The sequence below is a fragment of the Poecilia formosa genome, unplaced genomic scaffold (genome assembly GCF_000485575.1).
Source record: "Poecilia formosa unplaced genomic scaffold, Poecilia_formosa-5.1.2 Scaffold308, whole genome shotgun sequence".
Lineage (NCBI taxonomy): Eukaryota > Metazoa > Chordata > Actinopteri > Cyprinodontiformes > Poeciliidae > Poecilia > Poecilia formosa.
This window is the reverse complement of record NW_006800247.1, coordinates 266,544-292,407: the sequence shown is the minus strand read 5'-3', so window position 1 is coordinate 292,407 and position 25,864 is coordinate 266,544. Positions and strand designations below refer to the sequence as shown.

Below are 25,864 nucleotides of genomic sequence, written 5' to 3'. Positions count from 1 at the left end.
GTGGCCCCCTTTCTGCTTCTCGCAAGAAAAAACGTGAACATGATCACGACAACGATTACACCAGGATTAGTTATGGTAATATCGACACCTATAGAAAAAAATGCAGCTGGAGTTCAACTTTGGAGTATATAAAAAAATTACTATCATTGTCTTTGTTCATCTATAAAACCAAACAATTTCTGTTCTTAATATTCCCATAAATATCTACAGTAAAAGGTTAAAAATAAAAAAAACTGGGACAAGTGATTCTAAATGCGGTAAACTGGGACGGATACAGTACTGTTCAATGTGTTTGTTCATTTTTTTTCTATTTTATGTACATCTATGTCATGCACTGGAGTGACTCTTATATTGAGATATTCAGTAAGTCATCGATGTCAGAAAGCTTTGTTTTTATACACGTTCCTCGTCCACGCTGCGTTTTTGGAAGAGTCTCTTTGCTTTACAAACATTCTGTGTTTTCAGTTCAGTCATTAAATAAATTAATAATAATAATAATAACCATAAAAAGTGGATGGCACAACATCCCTTTAAGAACCCCTTGAAGGCATTGGTGACGTTCCAAGCAAATTGTTTTTGTGTTTTTTCACAGTTAAAAAAAAATTAAAAATAACAGCAGTTTAAAAATGTTTTCTGAATTTCATCTTTGACTTTTGTTTCTCTCAGGACTTGCTGTGCAGCATCTGGACACAAAACAAAAACATCTTCCTTTTTTCCCTCCCATGTCTTTTTCTTTCTCCATTCCAGAGCAGAACATCATAGAAGAAGACGGCAGGATTTCTACACAGCGTTAAGCTTAAACCCAACGCAGATCCAACAGAACTCAGTTTCATTTTAAAAGTATAAACAGAAAAAACAATTAATTGAAGGAAGGAAGAATGGAAGAAAAATTAACAAAGGAAGGAAGGATGGAAAAAATGGAAGGAAAAATGTAATGAAGGATGGGAAACAAATGAACAGAGGAAAGAAGAACAAAAGAAGGAAAGGAAAACAAATGGTTGAAAGAACAATGGATGAAAACAAATGAAAGAAATGGAAAATGATTGTATGGATGCAACCTTGATTCAACAATGAGATATGGAATAAATGCAAATATCTTTCCATACTCTCTTATTTCTCCATATGCTCCCAAACCTTCCCATAATCTCCATAAAAATAATCTCCAGGCTGTGTAGGAACCCTGAGACCCGGCTGCTGTCTCTGCAGCCGCAGGAGGAAACAAAGGCCAAACGTCCCTGGTCACACATCCTGCCTCACATTTTCATACAGTAACAGAGATAAAAACACTGAACAGAAACGTCTAGCACCACCGTCATCCAGTGGTGATACAGGTGGTTACATTCCTCCTCTTGTTATATCCGTGAGAATGGGAGAAACCCTCTCTACCCAGCCTGAGTCTAAAGAGGCAGGATGCAGCTCGGTAACCCCGGTTTGCCCCTTCCTCGTGACCTCTGGGACTTTTTGTGCACAAAGTTCTGCATCTCAACGGTTCCAGGAGTTGAAATCTGTCCAGAAGACAGAGAAAGGCGGTAAACGGAGTATAGATAGTTCCCGCATGACGTCACACCTCCTACATCCAGGTGCTATGCCGCCATTTTGATAGTACGGGAAGCAGCTTTCCAGTTCAGTGATGGCGTACAAGAGAACAGCGATGGTTGTTGTTTGATTCAAGGGTGAAAAACAAAGGCGATAAAACAGGAAGTGACCTGTGAACGTGAGCAAACTTCGCTGCTAAGCATCAATGGGTGCTGCTGGCTAATATCCAGAGGAAACGCCAGCCTTCGGCATGGATTTACTCTGATCACTTCATTAGTGGCAAGGTTATTTTCAGATGTTTCTAAAATTAAGCAAACAGTAATAATAGTAATAACTGTAATTATGGAAGAGGATTAGGGCCAACAAAAAATGAAATTAAGTTATAAGACGGCATTGGCCGTTGTAGATAGGGAAATAAATAAATTTATGCCAAAATAAAATTTTGTGTCCATCTTTGTCAAAATCCAAATAGATAAACGTTCTTAGTTGTATGTCAGTTATGTAGTTTGCATATGAAAATAATTCCATAAATGTTTTTTTCTTGTAACAGGATTTGTAAACCGGCGCTTCAGCCTGTCCCAAATTTATCTGGTAGATTTGAATTTTAAGACTAGATTTCCCTGATGGTGCGTAAGCAATTTAAACATTTCTGATTCTGAGAAGAAGTCATACTTCAGACAAAAAAAGTCAGAATTCGCACACAAGCTTGATTGACAACGCTAAGACCCACCTCTTAGCTCTGATTGGTTGTTTCTAGAAACACATTTAAAATAAGATGTTTGAGCTTTCTGGATAGATTCAGTTTTACCAGGATTGGGATTCTTTATACAGTTGATTTTTTTTCTTCCTGAATCTTGACCAATATGGCATTTTGAGACCATTTTTAATACGACAGTATTATTGTTTATCGCAATAATTTCCAGGACAATTTATTGTCCAGGAAAATTTATTATCATAACAGGCCGACTGATGCTTCTGCATTTCCAGTAACCATAAAATTGCCCAAATGGGAATTTGAAAATAAACTCGTTAATGGAAACATGGCAAAATGTGTTTTGATAAAGATTTGTACTAGGATGAGGTGTTTTTTTTTTTTTGTCTGTATTGAAATAGATTTATTTCGAAAACTGCAATGAAAATACTTTTTAGATCACATGACTTTTGTGATGAATATTGGATGGTACTACTGGCGGAAACGTTGAAGACGATGACAGGAAGTGGTAGGGGGAGGGTTTATTTTTGATTTTTTTTGCATCGACCAGTTCATAAAAAGCCGTGTCATTAGAATGTGTTTGAATCCATAGCAGTTCTGTAAAATCGTAGACTCCAATTTCCCCCAAACGCCTCACACTTAGCTGCTCCCAACTATAAGGAGTTTGTCGCTCCAACGCCTGAAGACGTCAACATCTCCTTTGATTGGCTGATAAACGAGCGCTAGTACCATGGCTGAATTTTGAATATATCTCATGTAACTGTTGACATCATAACACTTACTTATCGCGTCGTTACTTATGACATAATAATTGCGTGAACAAGCTTATATTTTAATTTAATTTGTTATTTACTAGAATCACCGCTATCGCAAAATTTATTTTTTTTTTTTAAATATATCAGTAGAATATCGACAAATTTTTACCCACGTTTGTAATGGAAACACAGCTACTGTTCACCGGTTGCCTACCAATATGGCGGCTCTCCGGGGTAACTTTCTTCCAGTCGGGTCTTGTGGGAACTATCTATAGAGACGCAGCCTGTGATAGCTACCTTCACCCTTCATCGCTGCCGCGCCTCTGAAGGCTCCTAAGAGTAGGAGAGGTGGGAGCCGTTGGAGATGTGCGAAGTGACCGAGGTGCTTCGGCTCAGGACGCCGTCGCTGCCGCCGGCGCCTCCAGGCCCGCCGCCGGACGCCGTCCTCCTCAGCGGCTGGGGGCTGTTCCTCAGGGCCATCAGGTTGGGGGTACCGCGAACCGCCAGCCCTCCGCCTCCGTATATCCCGCCTTGCGATGAGGAGGAGGAAGACGAGGAGGATGAAGGGCCGGAGATGGAGGGTGGAGCCGGTGGAGGAGGAGGAAGCATGGCCAGGGACTGGGAGGAGGAGCGAGAGGGGAGGTGATGGGAGAAGGGCAGGGGGTGTGGGTGGGCCAGGTCACCGCCGGAGCCTCTCACTCCGGCCCACTCCCGCTCCCTCTCCTTCTCCCGCTCTCTCTCCCGCTCCCGGTAGAGCTGCGGCGTGCTCTGGTGGTGGTAGTGCTGCGGCAGGTGGTGGCGCTGATGGTGGGAGGAAGACGAGGAGGAGGAGGAGGAAGAGGAGGCGGAGGAGCGGGACGAGTGGTGCATGTCCCTGCCGTCCCTCCCGTGCCCCAGAGCCATCCCCAAACCGTGGGAGGAAGAGGAGGACGACTCGCTCCTCCGGTCGCTGGCGCCGCTGCCGATGCCGCTGCTGCTGCTGCTGTTGTGGCTGCGGCGGGACAGCTGCTGCGACGACATGTTCTGCTGGTGCACGCCGTGGCTCCAGTGGCCGGCGGAGCGGGAGCCGGACGGCTGGGCGTTGGAGTAGCCCTGCTTGGCGTAGGCGTCGCCGGGCATGCCGGTCAGCGCCATGTTGCTGAAGCCCAGGCGGAGGCTCTCCGAGTCGAAGGCCTCGATCTCGCTGGCCTGCCGCTCCAACAGGGTGCGGATGCGTTCAGAGCGCTCGTTCTGCAGGGACAACATCTCCTCCTCGATCTGCGAAAACAAAAGCATGTTTTACATTCTGGGTTTTAGGGTCCTGTCAAACTGTGCAAAGAGGGCAGGTTTGCCATGTCTGACAGTTTAGAACCCAAATGCAAAGTAAAACTCGCCCAACTCCATAAAACCCATCCCCAATCTGCTAATGAAATTCATGTTGATGGCACCAGTTATATTCACAATTTTTTGTTTCATACGTCATCAACTGCCTTCGGACTTGTGACAATTTACAACATTTTTGTTAATCGTCTTTTATATTCTGACCAGAACCAGATCCAACTGGAACTGCAAAGGACTCCACTCTTTGAGTTTGAGTTTATTGTATTGATATGTCCTTTTAAATCATGATGTTTCTCTGGGTTTTCTGTTTTACAACTACGCAGAGGCATTTAATCAACGATTAATCATTGAGTCTAAGATAAGTGCAATGAAAAGCAGCCAAAAACTGAACAACCCACCCAAACCTGTTTTTTTCCAGCAAAACATGTTCAAAAGCAGCGCAACTGGGGGGAAACCGACCCAATCTGGCAACCCTTAAAGAGGGTGAAGGACTACACCTGATTGGAGAAAATTAATAATGTATGTCATTCAACTTTAAAATACATTTAAATGTATATATTATAAGCAGCTTGTTTACAACAGTGCCTTAGCTGCAATGTTAGGAAAAAAACCGAGGGCTAAATTTCTGTTTCAAAATTGGGAAATTTTCAAGAAAAGAACTCAAACATTTTGAAATTCATCTCAGAACTTTTCTAGAAAAAAATATAAATTTTTGAGTTTCAAAAGTCTAAGATTTACGACTTCTGAAACTCAGGAAATTTCCACGTTTTTTCTATAAAATTTCTTTGATTAATCTTAAAATTTCCGGGGAAGTTTCCTGGAAATTTACTCCTGCTATTTTTCTACCTATAATCGGCCTAATACTCGAGGATAAATAATATCCAGTTGTGTTTTAGATGCGCTCTACGGCGCATTACGTTCTGCGTTACGTTCTACGCGTAGAATGTAGCTACGAGTAATATAGAACGTGCGTTACGTTCTACAATGGGTTACGTTCCACCGTACGTTGTATTCTACAGCGCGCTACGTTGTACGGCACGTTGCGTCCTGCGCTACGGCGCGTTACATGTTCATAGGCTTTGCTAATGTTGGAGGCTGACCCTCTGCTCCAGCAGGGCGCGGCGGATGGACACCCTCTGCTCCAGGTCCTTCACCTCCCTCTCGTGCTGCGTGTCGGTGTGGATCTTGATCTTGCTCTGATAGGCGTTGAGAAGCTCCAGCTCCTGCTGCAGCTGCATCCGCAGTACCTTGTACTCCGCCTCCTGAGTCTCGTCCAACCGCAACTAACAGAGAAAAGACGGAGGAGGAAGTCGGGTTAAAAACGCAAAATTTATTCTGAAGAATAAAACAGAAAAACAAATGGAGGAAAAAAAGGGCAAAACTTTAAATTTGGTTAAGATTAAACTGCATAATTCAAAATTCCTGTCAGACTAGAAGATAAATACCCACAGTACTTTTTCCATCTTTACAGTCAAACCTGTTATATCTGCAAACAGCTATTTGAGCTTGTAACACAAACATATTAGAACATTTTTGCTTATGTAACTTAAAGGTATGGACTGGAAAATAAGACTGTAGAATGACGTCTTCTCTACTTGTATTTCAAATTTGATTTGAAAATATCTCAAAATTATTATTATTATTTTTTTTGTAGTTTTTAATGTCCAGACTTTATCCACATTTGGATTCTTCAAATGGATCAACGAGGATATTCTGTGTTGATGTATGAAAAGATAACATTTTTCTGTTAAATATTATCTGTAAAACTTATATTTGACTTTATTCTCTTATTATTTCAACTTTATTTTCGTACGACTGTTTTCTTTTAATTTTCTTATTACTTTATTCTTGCAATGAAAAAGTAGACTGGAGAAATTATCAGAATTCAAAGTCCTATTAAATAAAAGCTGTAAAACAAAATGGCCGCCCTTTTTCTGCTGACATCACTCTGAACTATGGAAACACAAAACGTTCATTGGTGGAAAAAAAAAATCCAGATTTTCCAAAAATTAAATCTTCAAAACCAAAAATTTGGTTCGGGTGTAGTGACACTGAGTTGAAGCAAGAGACAAACACAAAAAGACAAAATTAATGGTACGCCTCCGTTAATAACCGAAATAACTTTAAACTGACAAAAGTCAAAATAAATAATAATGCATTAAAATGAACCAATAATAATCAGATATTGTAATTGGTCAGAAAGTCTGGAACCTCTAAAATGTATCTGTTATCTAACCTAATAGACACAGGTTACGTCTTCTTGCAGCATTTCAATAAAAAATATGTTTTTGATCTCAGACATTATTCATATTTCTGCTCAGCTTGACAGGAGGCGCAAACAAGGGCAGCAGGGATTTGGCTTACTGAGCTTAAATGGCGCGCTGCCATATGAGGTAATTACAGTTTCCTCCCCCTCTTCAGCCCTCTCACAATAAATTATTCAGGAAAAAGCCCAAAGCTTTGTCTCTGCATGACGACGAAGGTGAAGGTGGGAGCGCTCCTGAACGATCCACGGTGGAGAAAATGTCAAATAAAATTAATTTCTGCTTTTTGCTGTTGAATTGTGATGGATTTAAATCAGATTAAAATGTTTAGATTACAATGTGGGGCATTTAATCCCAACTGATGCCCTAAACTGGAATTGGATGGGACCCATCTGTGCTACTTTAAACTGCCTTGAACAGGGCTGGCGCAAGGTCATATGGGGCCCTGGGCAGAACTTAATTTGGGGCCCATAAATACAGATTTAGTGGATGCAAATCATAATTGGCTGATTTTTTTCTTTAAAAAAAAAAAGAGAGAGAGAAAATCAAAGTCTTAGCAATAGATTAGATTGTTACTATGGTAATGCAACAAACAATGAAGATTATTTGTTTAACTTGTTCAAGGTAAACATGCAAAATCCTTTAAATCTAAAATAAAAATAACTTTAAACTATTTAAAATATTTTAATTGGTCTAAGTAAACAAATATAAGCATTTTAGATCTATGGTACGTGAGAAGCATTCGAGTCCCAAATGGAAGAATAATAAAAAAAAGTTAATGAATCCCCTTTAAGACAAACTGGCATTATAGCTGTGCTACATATGAAAAGTTATATGAAGTTTTAGTGAAACTCTGCTGCTAAATTTAAATATGAAGCTTGACTCCAGACCCCTGCTGCCTGAGATCCTTATGTTAAACCAGGCGTGTCAAAAACATTTTCATTTTGGGCCTGTTGAAACTCAGAAAACCTCGAAAAAGTTTTTAAAAAAATTGACTTTTGAAATTCTGAAATAAAAAAAACTAAAAAAAAAAAACTAAAAAAAAATCCTAGAAAACTTCTGAGATGAATCTCCAAATTTTCTCTAGAATATCTTCAAGCTGTTTCTAACAATTTTTCAATTTCTCAAGCTCAGAAATGTCCAAGATTTTTCAAGAAAATATTTGAAATCTCATAATTTCTGAGAGTTTTTGGTGGAAACTTGCGCCTAACTTGTGTCTTTCTGGCTTTGGCCCCTGGGCCGTGTTCTAAACCCAAAGAAGCGCCTCTGGTCGGGTTCTGGGTTCTGTGGGACAGGAAGCGACTCACAGCCTGAGTGGACAGCATGTCGTTGATGGAGTGGTCGTATTGCTCGGCCAGGATGGCCAGCTTCCGGGTCTGCTCGTCCTTCAGCCGCTTCAGAACCGCCTTGTGCTCCGACTTGGGCGTGTTCTCCAGCAGGTGGTTCCGCAGAGCCTTGTACTGCCGGGTCTGGATCTTACAGGTGTCCTGGAACTGGCGCTTTATCTGGAGCTCTTTGGACTGAAGGGGAGACGAGAGAAACCGGCTGAAAAAACCCAAAAAGCTCCGGAGGTTCAGAAAACGCAGGAATGAATAAACTTTACCTTTCAGATTAATAAAAGTGATTTGGAAAAGAAGATCCAGTCTGTAATGCAGAACCTGATCACTCCAGAACCTTTTACTTGATTTATGATATTAATACTAAGTGGGTTATTCATTAGCAACTTTATTATTAAGGTCATCACACTTCAAAAACACAAAATCTTACAGAGTATTTTTAGTTTAGTTTCAAGTGCAAATATCTTGGTGCACTTTAAATAAGACAAAACCAACTTTTCAGTAAGAAATAGGAGCTTATTTAATTCCTTAATATTGATGAAAAAGTGCTAGTTCCACTGTGCCGTTGCCTAGCAACTCCAGCCCGTTACCTAGCAACCCAGTTCTTTTTCCACTGGAGGATTATTTGATTAATAACATGGGAAAAATGTCTTATAAATTAAATAATCTGCCAGTGGAATTAGCACTTTTTAAAATCAAAATTAAGGAATTATTGACTTAAAATAAGAGCATATCTTGCTGAAAAGTTACTTATAAGTTAACATTTTTAAATTTCAAGTGCGCTAAGATATTTGGATTACAAACCAGGCAAATACTTTGTAAACTTTTGTGTTTTTACAGTGCTTTAAAAAGTTTCAGGAGGCAGTTTTACATCCAAACTCAGTATAAATTTTTTTACATATATATTTTAGATTTAAAAGTTTCTGACTTTTTCAGTTATTTTTTCAGAGTATTGTTTTTCCACATATAGGCTACAGACAAAAACAGTGTTTCCATCCACAACTGCTTTGTTCTGTCAAATGCTTTTTTTTTTGGTCAGCAATCAAATTTTAATAGCGAAAATCAACCTGGATAGATACAAAACAGAGTTTATAAATGATTATTAAAGAGTAAAAATGATCCAAACCTACCCAAAGTAATCACTTCCCCTCCTTAAATCATGAATTTAAATTTCTGAGTTTTTCTGATTATTTTCTGACTTGTTCACTCCAGAAAACACTTAATATGAACCTGTACTGTAACACGAAGTAGGCTACAAATCAGTCTGCAGAGGTGGATTATAGCTAGTTACATTTAGTTGAGTAACTTTTTGGATGAAAAATATATGAGTAGTTTTACTGCACAGCATCTTTTTACTGGAGTAAAAGGTCTGGCTCCTTTTCTCACATTTATGTTCGAGTGAGAACTCTTGTTTGTAGACAAGCTTTGTTCTAAAATAAGACTCAGAATATTGGCACTGGAATAATCTTACCTTATTATATAAATTACCTGCAGTAAGTTTTGGTTTGATAAGTTTTATTTTCTTTTTGCCTGAATTTATAATTCTGTAATCACAGGGCCGGTCCAAAGTCATGTGGGGCCTTAAGCAGAACTTGATTTGGGGCCCCGACTCTTCTTCAGACCCCAACAGGATTTACTTTTTATCATTTGCAGAGAAGTGTTATAAAGCTCAAACACAAAGAAAAGGTTTGCCATGTGACACTGGACTGTAACCATGGCAACAAGAATCACACCATGAAGAAAATTGTTCACATTTTTACAGATTAAACTTTCCAATCTCACTTCATTGATGCGGAAACCATCAAATTAATCTGAACCGTCTTGTTCTCTATAAATGAATTTTTAGACCTGTTTTAATCCAAGCATTTATAGGAGCATAAGTGAACTGATTGCTGCCTTTACTCATTACTGCAGGGGGTTGATGTGCAAAACAAGTCCAAAAAAGTTATTAAATTATAGCATGTCAAAAAAAAGCAAAAGCAGCAAAACTATCATTTTAAATATGGAATTCTGGTGACTTTTGACATTCATTTTACAATGTTTACTTTCTTATTTTGCACATCAACAACTTGTCGTAATGTGAGTTGATGGGCTGCCGTACCTCTGCAGGTGTGCGACTAGCCACCTGTCTGTGGTCTCAGTCAGTCCCTCAAAAACCAAAACTGCTCTGCTGAATATAGAAAGCTGGTAATCTGATGGGTAAATGAACCAAAACACCAAACATTATGATTAGCTTTGTAGAAAATCTTTAAATAATTGTTTTAAATAATGGTTTTATAGTAAGACCCACCTCTGATTGTCTATATTTTAACTTAAATTTGTATCTTATGGAAACTTGGAAAACGTTACCATTTCCTGTTTTCCTGTTCTGATTCAGATTTGGCAAACACAAAACATCATCAACATGTTTGGTTTGTTCAGTTTTAATACGTTTCTTTTAGCTGGAGGTAATATTACCATTTCCGAGGAGCCTAGTCAAAGTTCAGGCTTGGAGCTCAAAGTTACCAAAAACAAAAACAAAAAATTAAAAAGCTATTCAGTAATTAAAATACAAGCTCGACAGCTGGAATGCCAATAAATGTAACTCCCCTGATAATTGCAAAGTATTTTTAACGGAGCATTGGGGCCATGCTGAAAAATAAAAATATTTATTTTTTAAAAGGTTTTGTTGGCTCTAGTGGCCTTTATTTGAAGGTAGTTTGACGGGAAGGAGGGTTATGAGGGAGGGGGAAGACATGTCAGCAGGCTGGGAATTGAGCCTGTGACCACTGGCATGAGGACTAAGCCCTCAATGCCTGGGTTGGGCTTTGCCCCTGCACCACCACAGAACCCCACTGAAAAACAAAAATATTACTAGAATAAAGTCATTATATTAGGAGAATAAGATCAGCATTATTGGAAAGTCTTTACACCTTTCACATCTTTTCAGAGATTTCTGCCACATTTCTGGAAGTCATAGTAACCAGTATTATGTAAAAATGTATTTGTTGAACTTTGGTTTCTAGAATCATAACTGTCTGAATGTCTGACGCCGTTTGGCTTCATATTATACAATATCACCAACATACCTGAATGGATTTCACCAACAGTATTTTCCTTAACACTCATTAACTTTTCGGAAAAAAAAAATAAATACGAATGGCACTAAAAAGTGTTACTTTTACTTGAGTACAACTTTGCTGTATTTCTCAGCTCTTGTTGCTTAATTAAATGGAAAAAACACCAGAAATGCACCAAACTTACAGTTTATGTTGAAGTGAGACCTCCTGTTTGTAGACAAGCTTTGTTCTGTTATTTTTAATCTGCTGAATTTGGAAAATAGAAGAACAATGCAACGCATTTATCGGTTTAGAAGTGTCTTTAAACAATAACATCGAAGCATAATTTTAATTTCTGCATTAACTTTTTATTTGGTTGAAGTAAAATATTCTAATGATAAACGTCAGAAAAAAGCTGAAAATTATAATAAATAAAGGCTTTAAAATATTTTATTTAGTGAACTGAGTTACTGAAATAAAGGAACTTTTCAATAATAAAATATTCTAATTTATACACATATAACTTTTTAATTTTTTCAAAATAATTTAAGATCAAACAATTCTTGAGTTGCAATTTTGCAAAATACTTTAAATATTTTGTTGAAAAGTTTTTCTTCACCAAAAAAATTAATATTTAGAAATATATTTATGCTAATATATACCACAAATTAAAGCTGTAAAACATTTTTTTTCATATAAATATACTGTGCAAATCTAAATATATTCATATGTGAATTTTAAGAGACGTCATCGATATTAACTTTGGCGAATTATTGATCGTTTTGGTGACAAATGGACAGAAAACGTGTGATGATGCAGGAGGAAGTGGAAGAGGATTCTGGGTAATAAAAACAAAAAAAGGAGAATAGAAAACAAATGAGGTGACAAAGACGAAAGGGAAAAAAAATCATAAAAACAGACAAAGACAATGATTTCAAAACAAAAGAATTTATTTCTGTGCAAATAAAAATCTAAGTATAACAAATAAAATGTTCTTTAGAGCACACAGCCGTACAGAACGCAGCAGTACTCTTAAATACTGCATAAATTAAAACAAACAAGGTGATAAAACTGGGAAAAACACAATGCAACATGTAAACAGAAAAACAGGTGAAACTGAGCGAGTTACAATCCAACAAAATGATAAAACTCGACTTTTTCACATCTAAAGTTTTTATTTTATAATCCTCCACGTAAATAAACGGCTTAAATGTTTTTCCTTCATTTTGATCCCTAAAAATATAAAACTTCCTGTTTTTACTGGAGCACTTTGGTGTTTCTGTTAGAAGATAGAAAGGTTTTTACAGTTTTTAAGCAAAATGTGTAAAAAAAAAAAATAAATAAAAAAAAAATAATCCAACATATTTTTTTTGGTTTTTGCTTCTTAAAACAGTTTTGGTCGGTCGCTGAATATCTTTGGTTCCTGATACCAATAAAATAAAATAAAAGTCACTTGAGGTGAAGAGCAGCTGCACTGTTTTTGGAAAATTTAAAGACTTTAATTGAAAAAAATTATTTTGTTCCTTTATTCTGGATATTTTTGGTCGTTGAGTTGCTCCGTTTTTCACATTCATGTTTCATCAATCTTGCCCTGCATTTTGCAAAAGATTTTCAACTAAATATGGCTTCAATAAAGTTCTATGTCATGCTGATATATTAAATATAATTTTATTATATTATGCTTTAAGTATTACTTGAGAGATATCTTTGTTTCCTACTCTACTTCGTCTCTTCAAAACAGACTAAGACTTGTGCAAACAGCTGAAAGGAGGCACTTTTCTTCTTAAAAAGGGAAATGTTTACACGGTAAATCATATCAAGACTATTGCATTGAGCGCAATAAGGTAGCAAAACTAAATGCGACTGAAATTAGCCGACTGAAAGACGGCTGATTTCAGCAGCTTTACGTACGAAATGGTTTGAAAAACTGAAACCAGAATTACTAGAAAAATCAACAGCCTTAAACGATTCAACATTCTGGTTTTTAACAGACCGTTTTATTGGCACTACTGGTTTATTTTCATGACTTTAAATGAGCCTCTTATTGCTGCAGAGAGAAATCCAACCTTTAATTTAAACACATTTATTTGGGATTCCAATGGTAAAAAAAATAATTTTTACAAAAATCACAGAAAACAAAATTATAAATCGTGTTTTTAATTGTGGTAGTAATTACTCCCTGATTTTAGAATAACTGTAATCTTGCTTCAAAATGGGAAAAATAAGAGAAAATAGAAAAATAAGGCACAAGTGTGTTTGTCTTCATAATTAAAAAAGTAGCTACTTTCCCCAACTCGTCCATTTCTACATATAAAGCATATTTGGAAGTACGGTAGAGGATCTGTGATGCTGTGGGATCGTTTCTCTAGTATCCTCTAAAACAAACAAACAAAAAATAAATCATCAAATAAGTTTTTGACTATTTTACCAATTCCTAAAAATAGAAACTTTAATTCAACAATGAAATTCTCAGCCGCTTTTCAAAATGGGAAAGACAAGAAAACATGCAATTCCAGTAAAGGGCAGTTTGTGTTGGTCCTAATAAAACAGGAAGTAGCTTGTAGAAAACGGCCATATTTAGGAGTGATATGTAGGAAGGCATGGAGGAGGACCAGTGATGCTTTGGGACTGTTTCTGTTTTCCCCACACACACAAAAAAAAACCTAATTAAAATTCAAATTAAAAGGTTGGATTTCTCTGTTTCTTTCCATCAATAAAAGACGGATTTGATTGGAAGCGACGGTAAATATGGCCGCCTCTGCCGTTTATTGCACTTCGATTACCGCCGACCGCTTGCTAGTGTTGAGGGCGACGTTAGTGAAACCCTTCTGAAATCATAAAACCTTTCTTAAATTTAAATTATTTTTCACAGCTTTTTAATTTTTTTTCTTTTTTAGCATAAAGGAGTTTCATTCACGGAGCGTCGTTAACACTGAAGTATTTGTTCTCGGCTCACATTCAAACGAGACGACTATAAAGAAAAACAAAATGAAAAAAGATTAAAAAATAAAAACAAAACGGTCTTAAAATAACCATAAAAAGATTCTTCTTAGAAATTAAGAACAAAGTAATAAAACTGATGGAGCTTTAAGGAACTTTTACAAAAAGCACAATGAGAAATGGGGATAATCTCTGGATTAGCTGGGGATACACTGCAAAAACACAACAATTATAAGGTCTTTTCAGTATTTTGGTCTAGTTTCCAGTGCTAATATCTTAGAACATTTGAAATGAGACAAAAATCACCTAAAAGTAACTTTTCATCAACATTATTCACAGATTTTAAGCCAAAATGGCGGATCATTTCACGTAAAATTAATTATTAACTAAACCCAGCTCCTAATTCCTGCTGAAAAGTTATTTTTGAAGTGTACTAAGATATTTGCACTAGAAACTAAACCAATGATCCTTGTTAAGTTGTTGTGTTTTTGCAGGAACCAGAACCGGGTCATTTCCTGTTATCTCCACGGTCGGAGTTTCCCTCTCTCAAACCTGCCGGACGCGGTTCGCCTCAAGCCGCACTCCCATCTCGTTTCCTCGCGATACATCCTCATCCTCTCCTCCCTCATCTTCCTCCTCCTCCTCTCCCTCTGCCTCCTCTCCCGGACCTCCCGCGGCAGTAACCGTGGCAACCGGCTGGGCAACTCCTTCCTCAGGAGACCCAGGTTTCGGAGTTTGACCCGGACGCGCGACGGGAGGTTCGCAACGACCTGCCTGGCGAGTTTCAGGATCACAGTGTTGGCAAAGTCCGCGAGGACCCCCAGTGGCCGTCTCCCGAATCGCCCGACCCAAAGCAGCAGCTTCGCCAGACGCGAGTTGCCGTGGCAACGGCGTCGAGCGTGATGCTCGGAGGGTAAGCTCTTCAAAGGGACGGGGATCCGCGACTGGCGGACGCCCCAGTTGCGCCCGGCTTTGGGGAACATTTCATAAAGGTTCCGCTCCGCCACGCCGCCCAGAACCGACTGCAGCATGGCGAAAAGGGGGCGGGGCAAGCGGAACAGCACGCGCATGCACAGGCGGTTGAGCTTCCGCGGCGCCCTCTGGAGGAAGCTCCGCGCCGGCCGAACGGCGAGCGCGAGGAGCAGAAAGAGAGAAAGGAAGATGGCGGGGGAGCTGAGGAAGGAGGCGGAGACCAGGATGAAGGGGATGTAGTAGAGCCCCAGGCTGACGGCGAGCGCCAGGCTGAAGACGCCGCCACCCCACAGGCTGAGCCAGAGGAAGGAGGACAGGGAGAGCGCGCAGCAGGAGCGCAGCAGCAGGTAGGAGAAGAAGAGCGCCAGGAAGGCGAGCTCGGCTGACAGCACAACGGACGCCAGCGAGGGCAGCGGCGGCGAGCGGCGCAGCGACAGCAGGAAGACGGAGAGCAGCAGCAGCGTGAGGTTGGACGGCTGCGCGGCGGCGGAGAGCGAGAGCAGCAGGCAGACGGCGTGGGAGAACAGGGAGGGCAGGGAGGACTGCGGAGCGGGAGGCGGGGCCGCGGCGCCGACCGTGTCCAGCTCCTCCGGCGCGTCAGGGAAGTAGAACTCTGACAGGTCGTCCAGCTCGGAGGGACATCCGTCGGCCACGCCACGGCCCTCCTCTTCCTCCTCCTCTTCATCAGACTCAACGTGACACACCTTGCTTTGTTCGCCCTCATAAGCCCACTGCACCCCCTCTACCTCTCTCTCTTCACTTCCTTTCCCTTCCTCTCTAAACACCTCGTCGTCTCGGAGCTCCGCAGCTCCGTCCGGCTCGTCCTCACACTCCTCCACGTCGTCGGGCTCTAAGCCCCGCCCCCCCGGCGCCTCTTCGCCGTCCCGGCCCTCACTCACTTTGAGGCTTTTGGGCTGCTGGCGGACCTCCATGGCGTGTTTCTGCCGCAGCTCCTGCTCGCGCCGCTTGTTGTACTCCATCTGGTTGGTGAGCTCGGTCTGGTGCTGCGTGCGGATCAGGTCGGCGCGCGTCCGCTGCACCACGCCCAGCTGCCGGAACTCCAGCTCCTGCGTCGACTCGTGGTGCCGCAGCAGCATGGCGCACTCCAGGTCCTTCAGGGTCTGCTTCTTGTTCAGCTCCTGCAGACAGACAGGAAGAGGAGCAAACCTGGTGAGTCAAGGGTCAACGTTTGGAAAATCAAGATGGTTTTTCACCAATACTTGGGTTTCCATGGGTTTTACAGCTTCTGTTTATGTGGACTTCAGGTCAACATCACAACCGAATCGTTGGGCTAAACGACAATATTATTACAACAGCTGAACGACAATGAAGTGGTAATAATATTAGAACAAAGTTCAAATATTACAAATATTGTGAGACTAAAGCCATAACATTACAAAAAAATTAAATACTAGAGTAAAGGAATATTATGAGAAAACAGCTGTACAAAAGTAAAGTTGTAATATTACAGGAATAAAGTTCAAATATTACAAGTTAGGGTTATAATAGTATGAGAATAAAGACATAAAATTACCAAAACATTTAAAAAAAATTTAAATATGAGAATAAAATAATAATATAACAAGAAAGCAGTCATAAGACAATAAAGTTGAAATACGACAAATCATAATATTACAAGAATCGTAATTTTAAGAGAATAAAGTCACGCAAACATTTAAAAAATCTAAATTTCTGTCTTTGTAAAAACTGTTGATATGAAGTACGGCTGAAACAGCAGTGAGGTAGAAGAAATACTGCCATCTGTAGGTGGGAGTCGGTATTACTTAAACACAATCATTTTAACTATTTTGTGGAAAATATGCAATAAACTCGTAATTTTAAATTGAGAGTTTATATGTTGATTTAAAAAAATCTTTTTTAGCATTCACGTGCCAACCGATCTGAATCTGATCATTATTTACCATCTGCAGTGATGGTACCCATTCATTGGATTTATGTAAAAGTGGGCTCCCGGTCAGGGGTGATACCTCTCTGAGCAGATCCTGCTCCAGGTTGTGGCGACCGAGCACCATCTTCCTCTTGTACTGGCGGCTCTGCAGCTCATAATACTGCCGCTGCCTCCGCAGCAGGCCGGCTTCTTCCTCCGCCTGCAGCTGCTGCATGCACTCTTTCTGGTGCACCAGCCACTCCTGCTTCTCTCGCTTCGGCGTCGACTGGTTCTCGTTCAGTTCCTACAGAGAAATTACAAAACGAATAGAGGGGGAAGTAGGTCAGCTACGCCAGCCTGACTTTGACAACCTTATTGAATTTGGTTGAGTTAAAAACAATAAGGTGACCCACACAGCAACTCTCTGACAGGTCATCGGTAGCGCAGATGTTTAAGTTAGCTAACCAACCACAGCTAAAGTTCAGACGATCACTTATTAATAATCGCAAAATGAACACTAAACCTGAAGATGTAAAACTGAAACGGACTGAATATTCTGTTCCTTTGTGAGGGAAATGTTTTTGTTTTTTAGTCCTGATACATTTGAACACAGTCTCTGCTCTGTCAGCTAGTGGGGCTGTCGCCGGTCGGTTGCTATGACAACGGGTCTGTGTCCAGTGTAAAATGGACACAGTCGCCATAATGAAAAACAAAAAGGAAAAAATTATGTGATGAGCGGTTTTGAGTTCTTCATCGGTTTTTCTGCGTCATTTTTGGCGCACTGCAGTTTCTGACAGATGAATAAACGACTAAAACTGGAATAAATGTGTCGTTCATTTTTTAACAGTCATAAAATAGGATAAAATATGTATTTAACAAAGCATGTCTCATACTGTACATGGCAAGTCAACGAATCGTTTTCTTCATGAAGCTACCAGATAAGTGGAAAACGTTCTCAGAAAGTGACCGTCTGGTTTGGTTTTGCTCGTGTCGAAGCGTCTTCGACTCGGCTTGTTACCATAACACACTTTGCTGGACAATAATTTTTGCTTTTAACAGTAATATTGTTGTTTTGAGACGGTTTATAGGTATTATAATGGTAATGCAATAATAATCCAAGAACACATTCTCAAGGATCAATAAACTTGAAATTCTAATGAACATTTAACACTGGAAGACATTTTAAATGTCTAAAACAAATAAACAGAAGCAACAAATAAAATGAATTTTGAAGTTCCTCTACACAAAATTATCCTTCAAATAAAGTGGCTAGTTGAGACCAAAACACCAAACGAAGACTTTTGACATTTGGTTTTTGAAGGGAAGATAGAAAGATGATAAATTTTGCAAACGGACTGAGTGGTTACTGCGACAGGCTAACCTCTTTCAGCTGCTCCTTGCGCTGTCGGTACTGTCGCTTCTGGGAATCCAGCAGGCCGGTCAGCTCCTTCTTCTGCTGACCCAGAATGTGCTGCTGGAACTTCTTCTCCTCCGTCAGGACCGCTTTTGTCTAAACAAACCAGAGCGTCTCCATCAGAGGCACTGCAGCGGTTTGTGTCGCGTCACTCGGCTGCTCTAAGCTCACCTCCTTCTCCAGGACACCCTGGTGCTTCTTGGACAGTTTTTCCAGCTCCATGGAGAAATTGTTCCTCTGGTTCTCCAGCTCCTTATCCAGCCTCAGTTGGTGCTCGTCCATCTCTGACTTCAGCTTGTTTTCCAGACCCATCAGCTGCTTCTGATGCTGCCGCCGCATCCGTTTATACCTGCGATGAGACGCAGCGCATCAAAATCACTCGGCAGGAAGAAATTCAGCTTTTTCTTTTCCTCCCACTCTGATGTAATTAAAGTCTTAATGGGGTTTCTGGAGGTTTCACCAACACAAATTTGAGTCTTTCAGACTTTTAAAATTACATTATGAATGCAATTTAAGACCTATATCTCCAAAGAAATGTATGAACTTCATCAAACCAACTGACGATGGAAAAATCATAGCTTGTTAGCTAGCTAGGGAGTGTTAGCTGTGAGTCACAGAACCAAAGGAAGATGTAACTCAAACTTTGACTGAAAAATCCCACGAGGAAAAAATACGTAGAAAATATGAGATGAGTTCTGCCATGACGAAATTTAAAAAGTTTGATGAATGTATTTAAGGCCAACTTACTTTTTTAAAACTGGATTTAAGACATTTTAAGGCCTTGATTTTATATACACAAATTTTATACTTTTAGCAAGGCCATATTAGCAGCTAGTTAGCAGTAGCTGCAACCACTTCAGTTCTTAAATTAATAATTTTTTAAGGCCTTAATTTTACATGTATAAATTTAAGTTTTTTTTTAAGGCCTTGATTTAAGTGAGTGAATTTAAGACTTTTTAAGGATGTGCAGACATCCCATCTAAAGTATTCAGCCTTCCCAAAACAATAAAACAGGACATGTAAAGCGTTTCATGGTCTCACCCAGACATCTGCTCCCTAAGAGCCGAGCCCTGCTCGTGTTCCTGGATCTGACGGGTCACCAGCGAGGCGGTTCTGATGGTGGCAAAGTGGTCTCGCCGTCGACGTCTGCCACCGCCTCCCCCGCCGCCTCCTCCGCCGCCGCCGCCAGACGAAGCTTCTCGTTGAGAGTCGACCTCTGGCTGATAGGGATCGTCGTAGATGTTGTCGTGGCTCTACAAAACGGAGACGGAAAAAGTTTTTAAACTATTTTATTCAGCCTCTAGGATTAAAAATAAAACATCTTGGCTTTTCTGCTGTTAGCAGGTAAAGTTTGTGTCGTGTAATGTTTCTGAATCGGCCATAAAAGTCCGAATGGACGTCGATTTTCTGTTGAACTCAAAATTATTTACACATTTTTTTGTGGAGCATTCTAAAATATTTGAATAAAAATGCAGCTGGGATGAAGATGAAACACTACTGGCAGCCAATCCAGAAGCGTAATTAATTTTTCTTGGTGCTGATTGGCTGAACCACTGAAATAATCTAAAGTTATGGATGTTAGCTACTGCGCTAGTGCTAAGGCAGTTCCGACTTTTCATATAAATGTATATTAAGGTAAATTTGTCATTTGAACTGTTAAAGTAGTCAGTTCTAAGTATTTTTACAGATTATGAAAATGTTAATGGTTTTCAGCTATTTGCTCCCTAATTCTGTCAATACTCGGAAATTTATATTGAATTTAAAGACCCACATTAAAAAGATGAATTCTTACTTATATTATTTTAAACTTTAATAAATACAGACAAGATGCCAAATGATCCTGCTTACTGACTTTTACTGTTTTTTTTTTTGCTTTTGCTGTCATATCTACCCAACCACCCAGATTAAGTAATGTAAACCCAATGTGCGAATTTAAATACATTTCTTCATATACGAGCCTCCTTGATGTCCAAACTGGGTCAGTCTTCTCCAGCTCAGAGTGCCTTAAATCATTGTGTTTTTTGCCAAATAATTTATTTTGTTGCTGCTTCATTTTGCATATTTGCAGCATAATAACTCTACTGTGAAGGTAGAAACAACATTTCCTCCCTTGCATGTAGAAGTGTAACTTTGTGTTGCTATTACTTCACATTTCCTGTAGGGGGTGCAGTTTCTTAAAAGTCAAAATTATCCAAAACTGTTTGGTTTTAATTTTTAACAGACAATAAATGTACAAAAAAATCCTAAATATTATATTATGACTAAAGGATGCTGCACCAATTACTGGTTAAAAACATTGATCATAAAATGATGCTGTACTGAAGGTAGTGTTTTTGGGCTTTGTGGTCTTGTTTAGTGATTTATATTCTTAAATAAAGAGCGGCGTGTCTGACCAGAGGTTTGTGCAGGACTGAGCTGTTGGAGGTGACGGTGTGCTCGCCCTCCTGCATCATGGCCATCTCGCCGCTGTCGTCCGAGCCGTCGGCCAGGCTGTTGACGGAGCTGCTCTGGGAGCTGGCGCTGATCGACATGGACGGCAGGGAGTGGGAGCTCTCCATGCTGTTCACGGTGCCGGTGCGCAGCATGTACCCTTCCACATCCTGGAGGAAGCAAAGGGAAACGCTGGATTCAAACATTCGAGCTGCAGGGATGAAGGTAATAAAGATCCCAAACGGATGAAGGCATGAACGAACGCAGCCTGCCTTCTCGGCCTCACCTCTTCCTCATCCCCTCCTTCCGGTGCCGGACCGTTGTGAGCCTCGTGAAACAGGATTTTCTTCATCTTGCGGTACTGCAGGTTGTCGAGCTCGCGGACGGCGTCCTTGGTTCGTGCGATCAGATCCATCACCACCGTCATGGGACGCTCCCTGCATAGGAAATGGTGCTGGGCGGCGGGACAGAGACGGGATGAGACAACAGCTTTACGTTTCCAACAGGAGAATCCACAGTTTATGAGTGAATCTGGAAAACTTAGAGATTTTACAGTTTATGATTCAGAGCTCAGCGACAAAATCATGTAGGAATAATTAAGTTAAATTACTCTTTAGGACAAAGTTTGACTCCTGGGCTTGTTTTATTGGCCCAAAATATAAATTACATATATTTTGTGATATAAAAATGCAAGTACACCCACTTGGTTTTTTATTAATTTTATGAATTCATAAAAATATGAATTTAGGGCTGCAACTATTTTAGTAATTGATTATTTTTTAACAAATAATCGGTTAAAAATTGCATATTTTTTATTTAACCACTTTCCTTTCTTTTATTCAATATTAGAAAAACAGTAAATATGTAAACAATTCGGTTCCTTTTTTAAATAAGAAAAGAAACATTTTATCATCTAAAATGCAATAACCTAGCTTTCCATTTACTGAATCTGAAACAAGATAAAACGTATTCACAAAGGTTTATGCCTTAAATGCAAAATGTTTACATTTTGTACAGTTTTGGCTTAATGGCTGTAAATAAGTTCTTTTTGTCATCAAATGGCCTTTTTTTGTTTCAGCTAACGATTAATCAATTTCTAAATTATTTGACAATTATTTTAACAATTGATTAATCACGATTAATCGTTTCGGCCCTAGATGTATTAAAATAAAATGTCCTACAATTGAAGGCATTTTATCTTCTAATTTCTCGGTTTGAAAACCAATCTGAAGACTCTGCTGCCTCCAACCTCTTTCCTCCGACTGTCCGTACCTTCAGCAGCACATCAGAGGTAGGTCTGTCCTGGGCCAGCTTTTGCAAACAGGAGTCCACAAAATTGCGGAAATAATCCGACCTGGAACAGAAAACAAATAAAAATCATGATTTAGTAGCAGTTCAAAAAGGTTTAAAGATGCTGCTGAGTATCAGGTTTACTTTCCACTGAAGAACACGGGTAACTTCTACATCCAGTCTCTCTCTGACGGATTTGCCAAGTCAGGAAATTATTATGTTATTAATTATCATAGCAGGATGCAAAACCTAGATTTACAATTCATCCTGAAAACACAAAAACTCTGTAGGGAAACCCAAATGTTACTGTTTTAACTACTGTTTTCCCATCATCGCTGATTGCTGTAATTCACTTCACTTCTTTTAGGGAATGGTTTTCAATTTCTCACTTCCTGAGGTACAAGGCATCTTTGCTCAATTTTTACCCAGAGCCAGCGAACAAGACAGCGATGATCCCGGTTTGGTTTCAGCTAATCGGATCCAAGTCCAGTTCTGGATTAATTTTAATGTTCTTGGTTTCAATAAGACGAAGATCAATAATATTAAGAGGCTCAGTAATTGTTCTTTGTACGATTCGAGGCTGGATGCAGGTTATGTAGAGGAGTTGAAGCTCCCAAACTGTGGAACGCTTCAACAATGCACATTAAAATTTAGCTTTAAAAAATTTAAAATCCGAGGCTTCAGATTCAGAGTGACCATTCAATTTATTTTACTCGCTCTTTGATTTATCGTATTTTCCAGCCCCCATAGTTTGGCTGATTTCCTCTTGATGAAATTTTTTGACTGATGTGACAAAGTCCAGAATATACGGTAATTCTTGCTGCCTATTCTGTTACTAATTTATGCGTGAGTTTCTCTGAACAGCACTTATTGTTCTTAACCTGCTCTGTAGATAGAGCTCTAAAACCTAATAAAGTTATCCCATCTTTTTCCAATAATCGTGACATAAAGGATGAAAAGGGCTTAAGAGTTTTCTCTAAATTAAACATAACAACCTATAAGAATCTCCAACAGTTTCCTCTAAACAGTAGAGGCCCATGAGAAAACAATGAATCAGGTGGAAAAAACATGGAAGCAAAGGCTTAATTATCTCAGGGGAGCAAAGATATTCTAACCACATTTTACGTTTTTTATTCATCTAAAACTTTGCAAACGGTGTTGAGGTTTATGGATGCGAAAGCTTTTTCTCACCAGTGATTCGACTGCAACACGGGGCTCTCGTTCTGGGCGATGTGGTATAAGGCACTCATAGCATTCATGTTGAACAGCGGCGGCTTCCTCTCCGCTGCGAAGCGACAAGAAAGAGGAAATGGTTTCAGCTTGGTGAACTTCTGTCCTTAACGCGCTAATGGGAGTTTTCCTCTTACCCAGCTCTATGCAGGTAATGCCAAGTGACCACACATCCACCTTCCCGTCGTACTGTCCCTCGTCCATGGCGAGGATCACCTCAGGCGCCATCCTGCACAGAGAAAACAACATTTCCATCCTTTTCTGTTTCCATTTGGTCGTGGAGCAACGGAGCTGCACCTGCAGGCAAATCCGTTTCCAGAGTCTGAACAACATCAACTGACGACAATCAAACTCAAAAATATTTTATTAAATTCAGAGGGAAATGAAATGTTGCAACTTATATCCTACAATTTTCTTCAGAGAGTCGTAGATGGTGATAAACAGAGGCAGGAAGAATCTCCTCTAGCAGTCAGTGTTACAGCGGCTCTGACTGTCATATAAGAGTCTCAGGAAGAGGAAACTAAGGATTGTAAATGTTCTTGATTTAATGAAGCAGACGTCTAGAGCAGGGCTGAAACGATTAATGAGATTCACTACGACTAATCGATTTCTCAAATAATTATAAACTAACTTAATAATATATTAACCATTAACTGATAATCATTAAATGATCGAGCAGTTCCTAAAGGAGCGGTGTGTTGTTTCATTTTAGACATTAAATATTTATTTTGTTGTTTAAAAGAGGAATTTCTTTGTTTACTTGCCTTTCCCTCCAGGATGTTGCTGTGTTTTATTTGATTTCACAACATTTTTTTCAAAAGTTTGTTAAGCTTTATTTTTGCCACAGCATGTTGGCAAAAAGTTGGAATTTCTGCTGATAACCTTCCCCCCAAAAAAGAGACATGATTCTAACAGTTAGTATTTAAAGTACAAATAACATTTTCCAGTTCCTTCTTAAAAGAACACATTGCAAAAACACAAAATCTAGTTTCTAGTGTAAATATCTTAGTACATATGAAATAAGACAAAACTAACTCAAAGGTAACGTATTAGCAAGATGTACAAGCTTATTAGTGTCAAGGAATGGTGTGTAGTTGCATTTCAGACATTGAATGTTTATTTTGTTATTTAAAAGAGAACTTGATTTGTTTATTTGCATTTTTAATCAATTTCTAATATTGCATAAAAAAAGTTTAAATAAAAACATGCAGAATGTGACCATTTTTATTTGATTAATCGATTAATCATCAGGATAATGAGCAAATTGAATAATCAAAATTAATTGTCATTTGCAGCCTTACTAGCTTTTTGCACTGGTGCAAGTTTCCGACTGCAGGTTAGACTCAGTTTATCCCTGATACCAACCAAAAGTATGTAAACTTCTGAATTCAAAGAAAGTTGTTTAAAACATTTTCTTGCCACATTTTCTGGCATTTGGCGAACTGAAATAACTTTGGTAACTTTAACTGATGTAAAACAAGAGAAGTTTGCGTCTTTTTATTCTGTATACATAAACAGAATTAGTTGGTTATTTCAATGATTGATTAATCACGACTAATCGTTTCAATCCTAGTGCGTATGAAACATTTAATAAATGCGCCGTGGTTGTTTTACCAGTAAGGTGTTCCCACGAAGGAGTTGGCCGGAGCAACAATAGAAGCAGAGCCGAAGTCTCCCAGTTTGACCTGACCCGGTTCTGTTAGCAAGATGTTTCCTGCTTTCACGTCCCTGACAGGCAGAAAGCATCAGATGGAAGAAAAACAGAAACACAGAGGAAGAGATGAGATGTCGCTGCAGCATAAACAGTGTTGCATAAGCTTTGTTATCAGAACTGCTTTGCCTCTCGTCAGAAGCGTGGGCGCAGAGAGCGGGGCGGCTGAAGAGAAGCGAGGTTCACCTGTGAATCATGTTGTGAGAGTGAAGGTAGACCAGTCCCTGCAAAGCACCGTGGGTAATGGCAGCTATTTCCACCTCTTGGAGGGGTTTCTTGTGGACTGTGGAGAGAATTTTTACATTTGCATAAACGACGGACTGAAAACGCAGCGAAATCTCGATAAATGTTTTGTTCCTTTGTACCTTCTAGCAGGTCGGAGGCTGAACCCAAACAGTACTCCATCACCAGCTGGAAAAGAGCAAACAGGAAGAGCACTGTTGTTTGGACACGTCCAACCACACAGTGGCCATTTTGTTTTGCTCCAGCGCTGAAGTAAAGCTGCAGAAATCTAGCTACTTATCAATGTTTTATTGCTTTTTAACCTCATTAGCTTTTCCAAATATGCCGAAGGTTTTCAGCGAATCGTCTCTGGGAATAAAAGTTTTATTAAGCCCAGAAGGAACCAGGAGCTAAACCTGAAATCTAATCTCACTTCCTGCCGTTTCAGGAAGTTGTGGAGCCGAGACGCTGCGATGACTACGACATGCAAACAGCAGCAGAAGTGCAACAATGAAGTGACATTACTGAAATAAATACTGGAGGTTTAGAGTTCCTGCTTTTTTAGTCAGAGAACATTTGCAAATTTTAGAGTGATTTAATATCAGATGGTGAGAAAAGTTTTTTTTTTTTTAAATTCAGTGTTTGTAAATGTGTTGCATTTGCTGGAGCTGCAGGTGCAGCGCAGCCTCACCCAGGCGGTGTGCTCCCTCAGGTAGCAGCCTCGGTACTCCACCGTGTTCGGGTGGCGCAGCTTCTGGAGGAACTTCACTTCCTTGATGATGTCCTGCCATTTCTGGAGCAGAAA

General features: G+C 39.7%; 1 protein-coding gene across 1 annotated transcript in view; it reads right to left on the bottom strand.

The window, feature by feature from the left end:
- Positions 1-2,620: 2,620 nt before the first annotated feature.
- Positions 2,621-25,864, bottom strand: part of taok2b (TAO kinase 2b) — a 39,245-nt gene continuing 16,001 nt past the window's right edge. The window contains exons 15-31 of the mRNA XM_016661041.1: positions 25,751-25,852; positions 25,203-25,248; positions 25,024-25,120; positions 24,741-24,854; positions 23,264-23,355; positions 23,088-23,181; positions 21,879-21,960; positions 20,893-21,060; positions 20,570-20,776; positions 19,218-19,429; positions 18,348-18,525; positions 18,144-18,272; positions 16,863-17,066; positions 15,774-16,013; positions 7,895-8,107; positions 5,424-5,606; positions 2,621-4,260 (exon numbers count right to left, since the gene is read on the bottom strand). Coding sequence (XP_016516527.1) covers positions 3,337-4,260; positions 5,424-5,606; positions 7,895-8,107; positions 15,774-16,013; positions 16,863-17,066; positions 18,144-18,272; positions 18,348-18,525; positions 19,218-19,429; positions 20,570-20,776; positions 20,893-21,060; positions 21,879-21,960; positions 23,088-23,181; positions 23,264-23,355; positions 24,741-24,854; positions 25,024-25,120; positions 25,203-25,248; positions 25,751-25,852 — 3,285 coding nt within the window. The 3' untranslated portion in view covers positions 2,621-3,336. The remainder of the gene's footprint in view (positions 4,261-5,423; positions 5,607-7,894; positions 8,108-15,773; positions 16,014-16,862; positions 17,067-18,143; positions 18,273-18,347; positions 18,526-19,217; positions 19,430-20,569; positions 20,777-20,892; positions 21,061-21,878; positions 21,961-23,087; positions 23,182-23,263; positions 23,356-24,740; positions 24,855-25,023; positions 25,121-25,202; positions 25,249-25,750; positions 25,853-25,864) is intronic.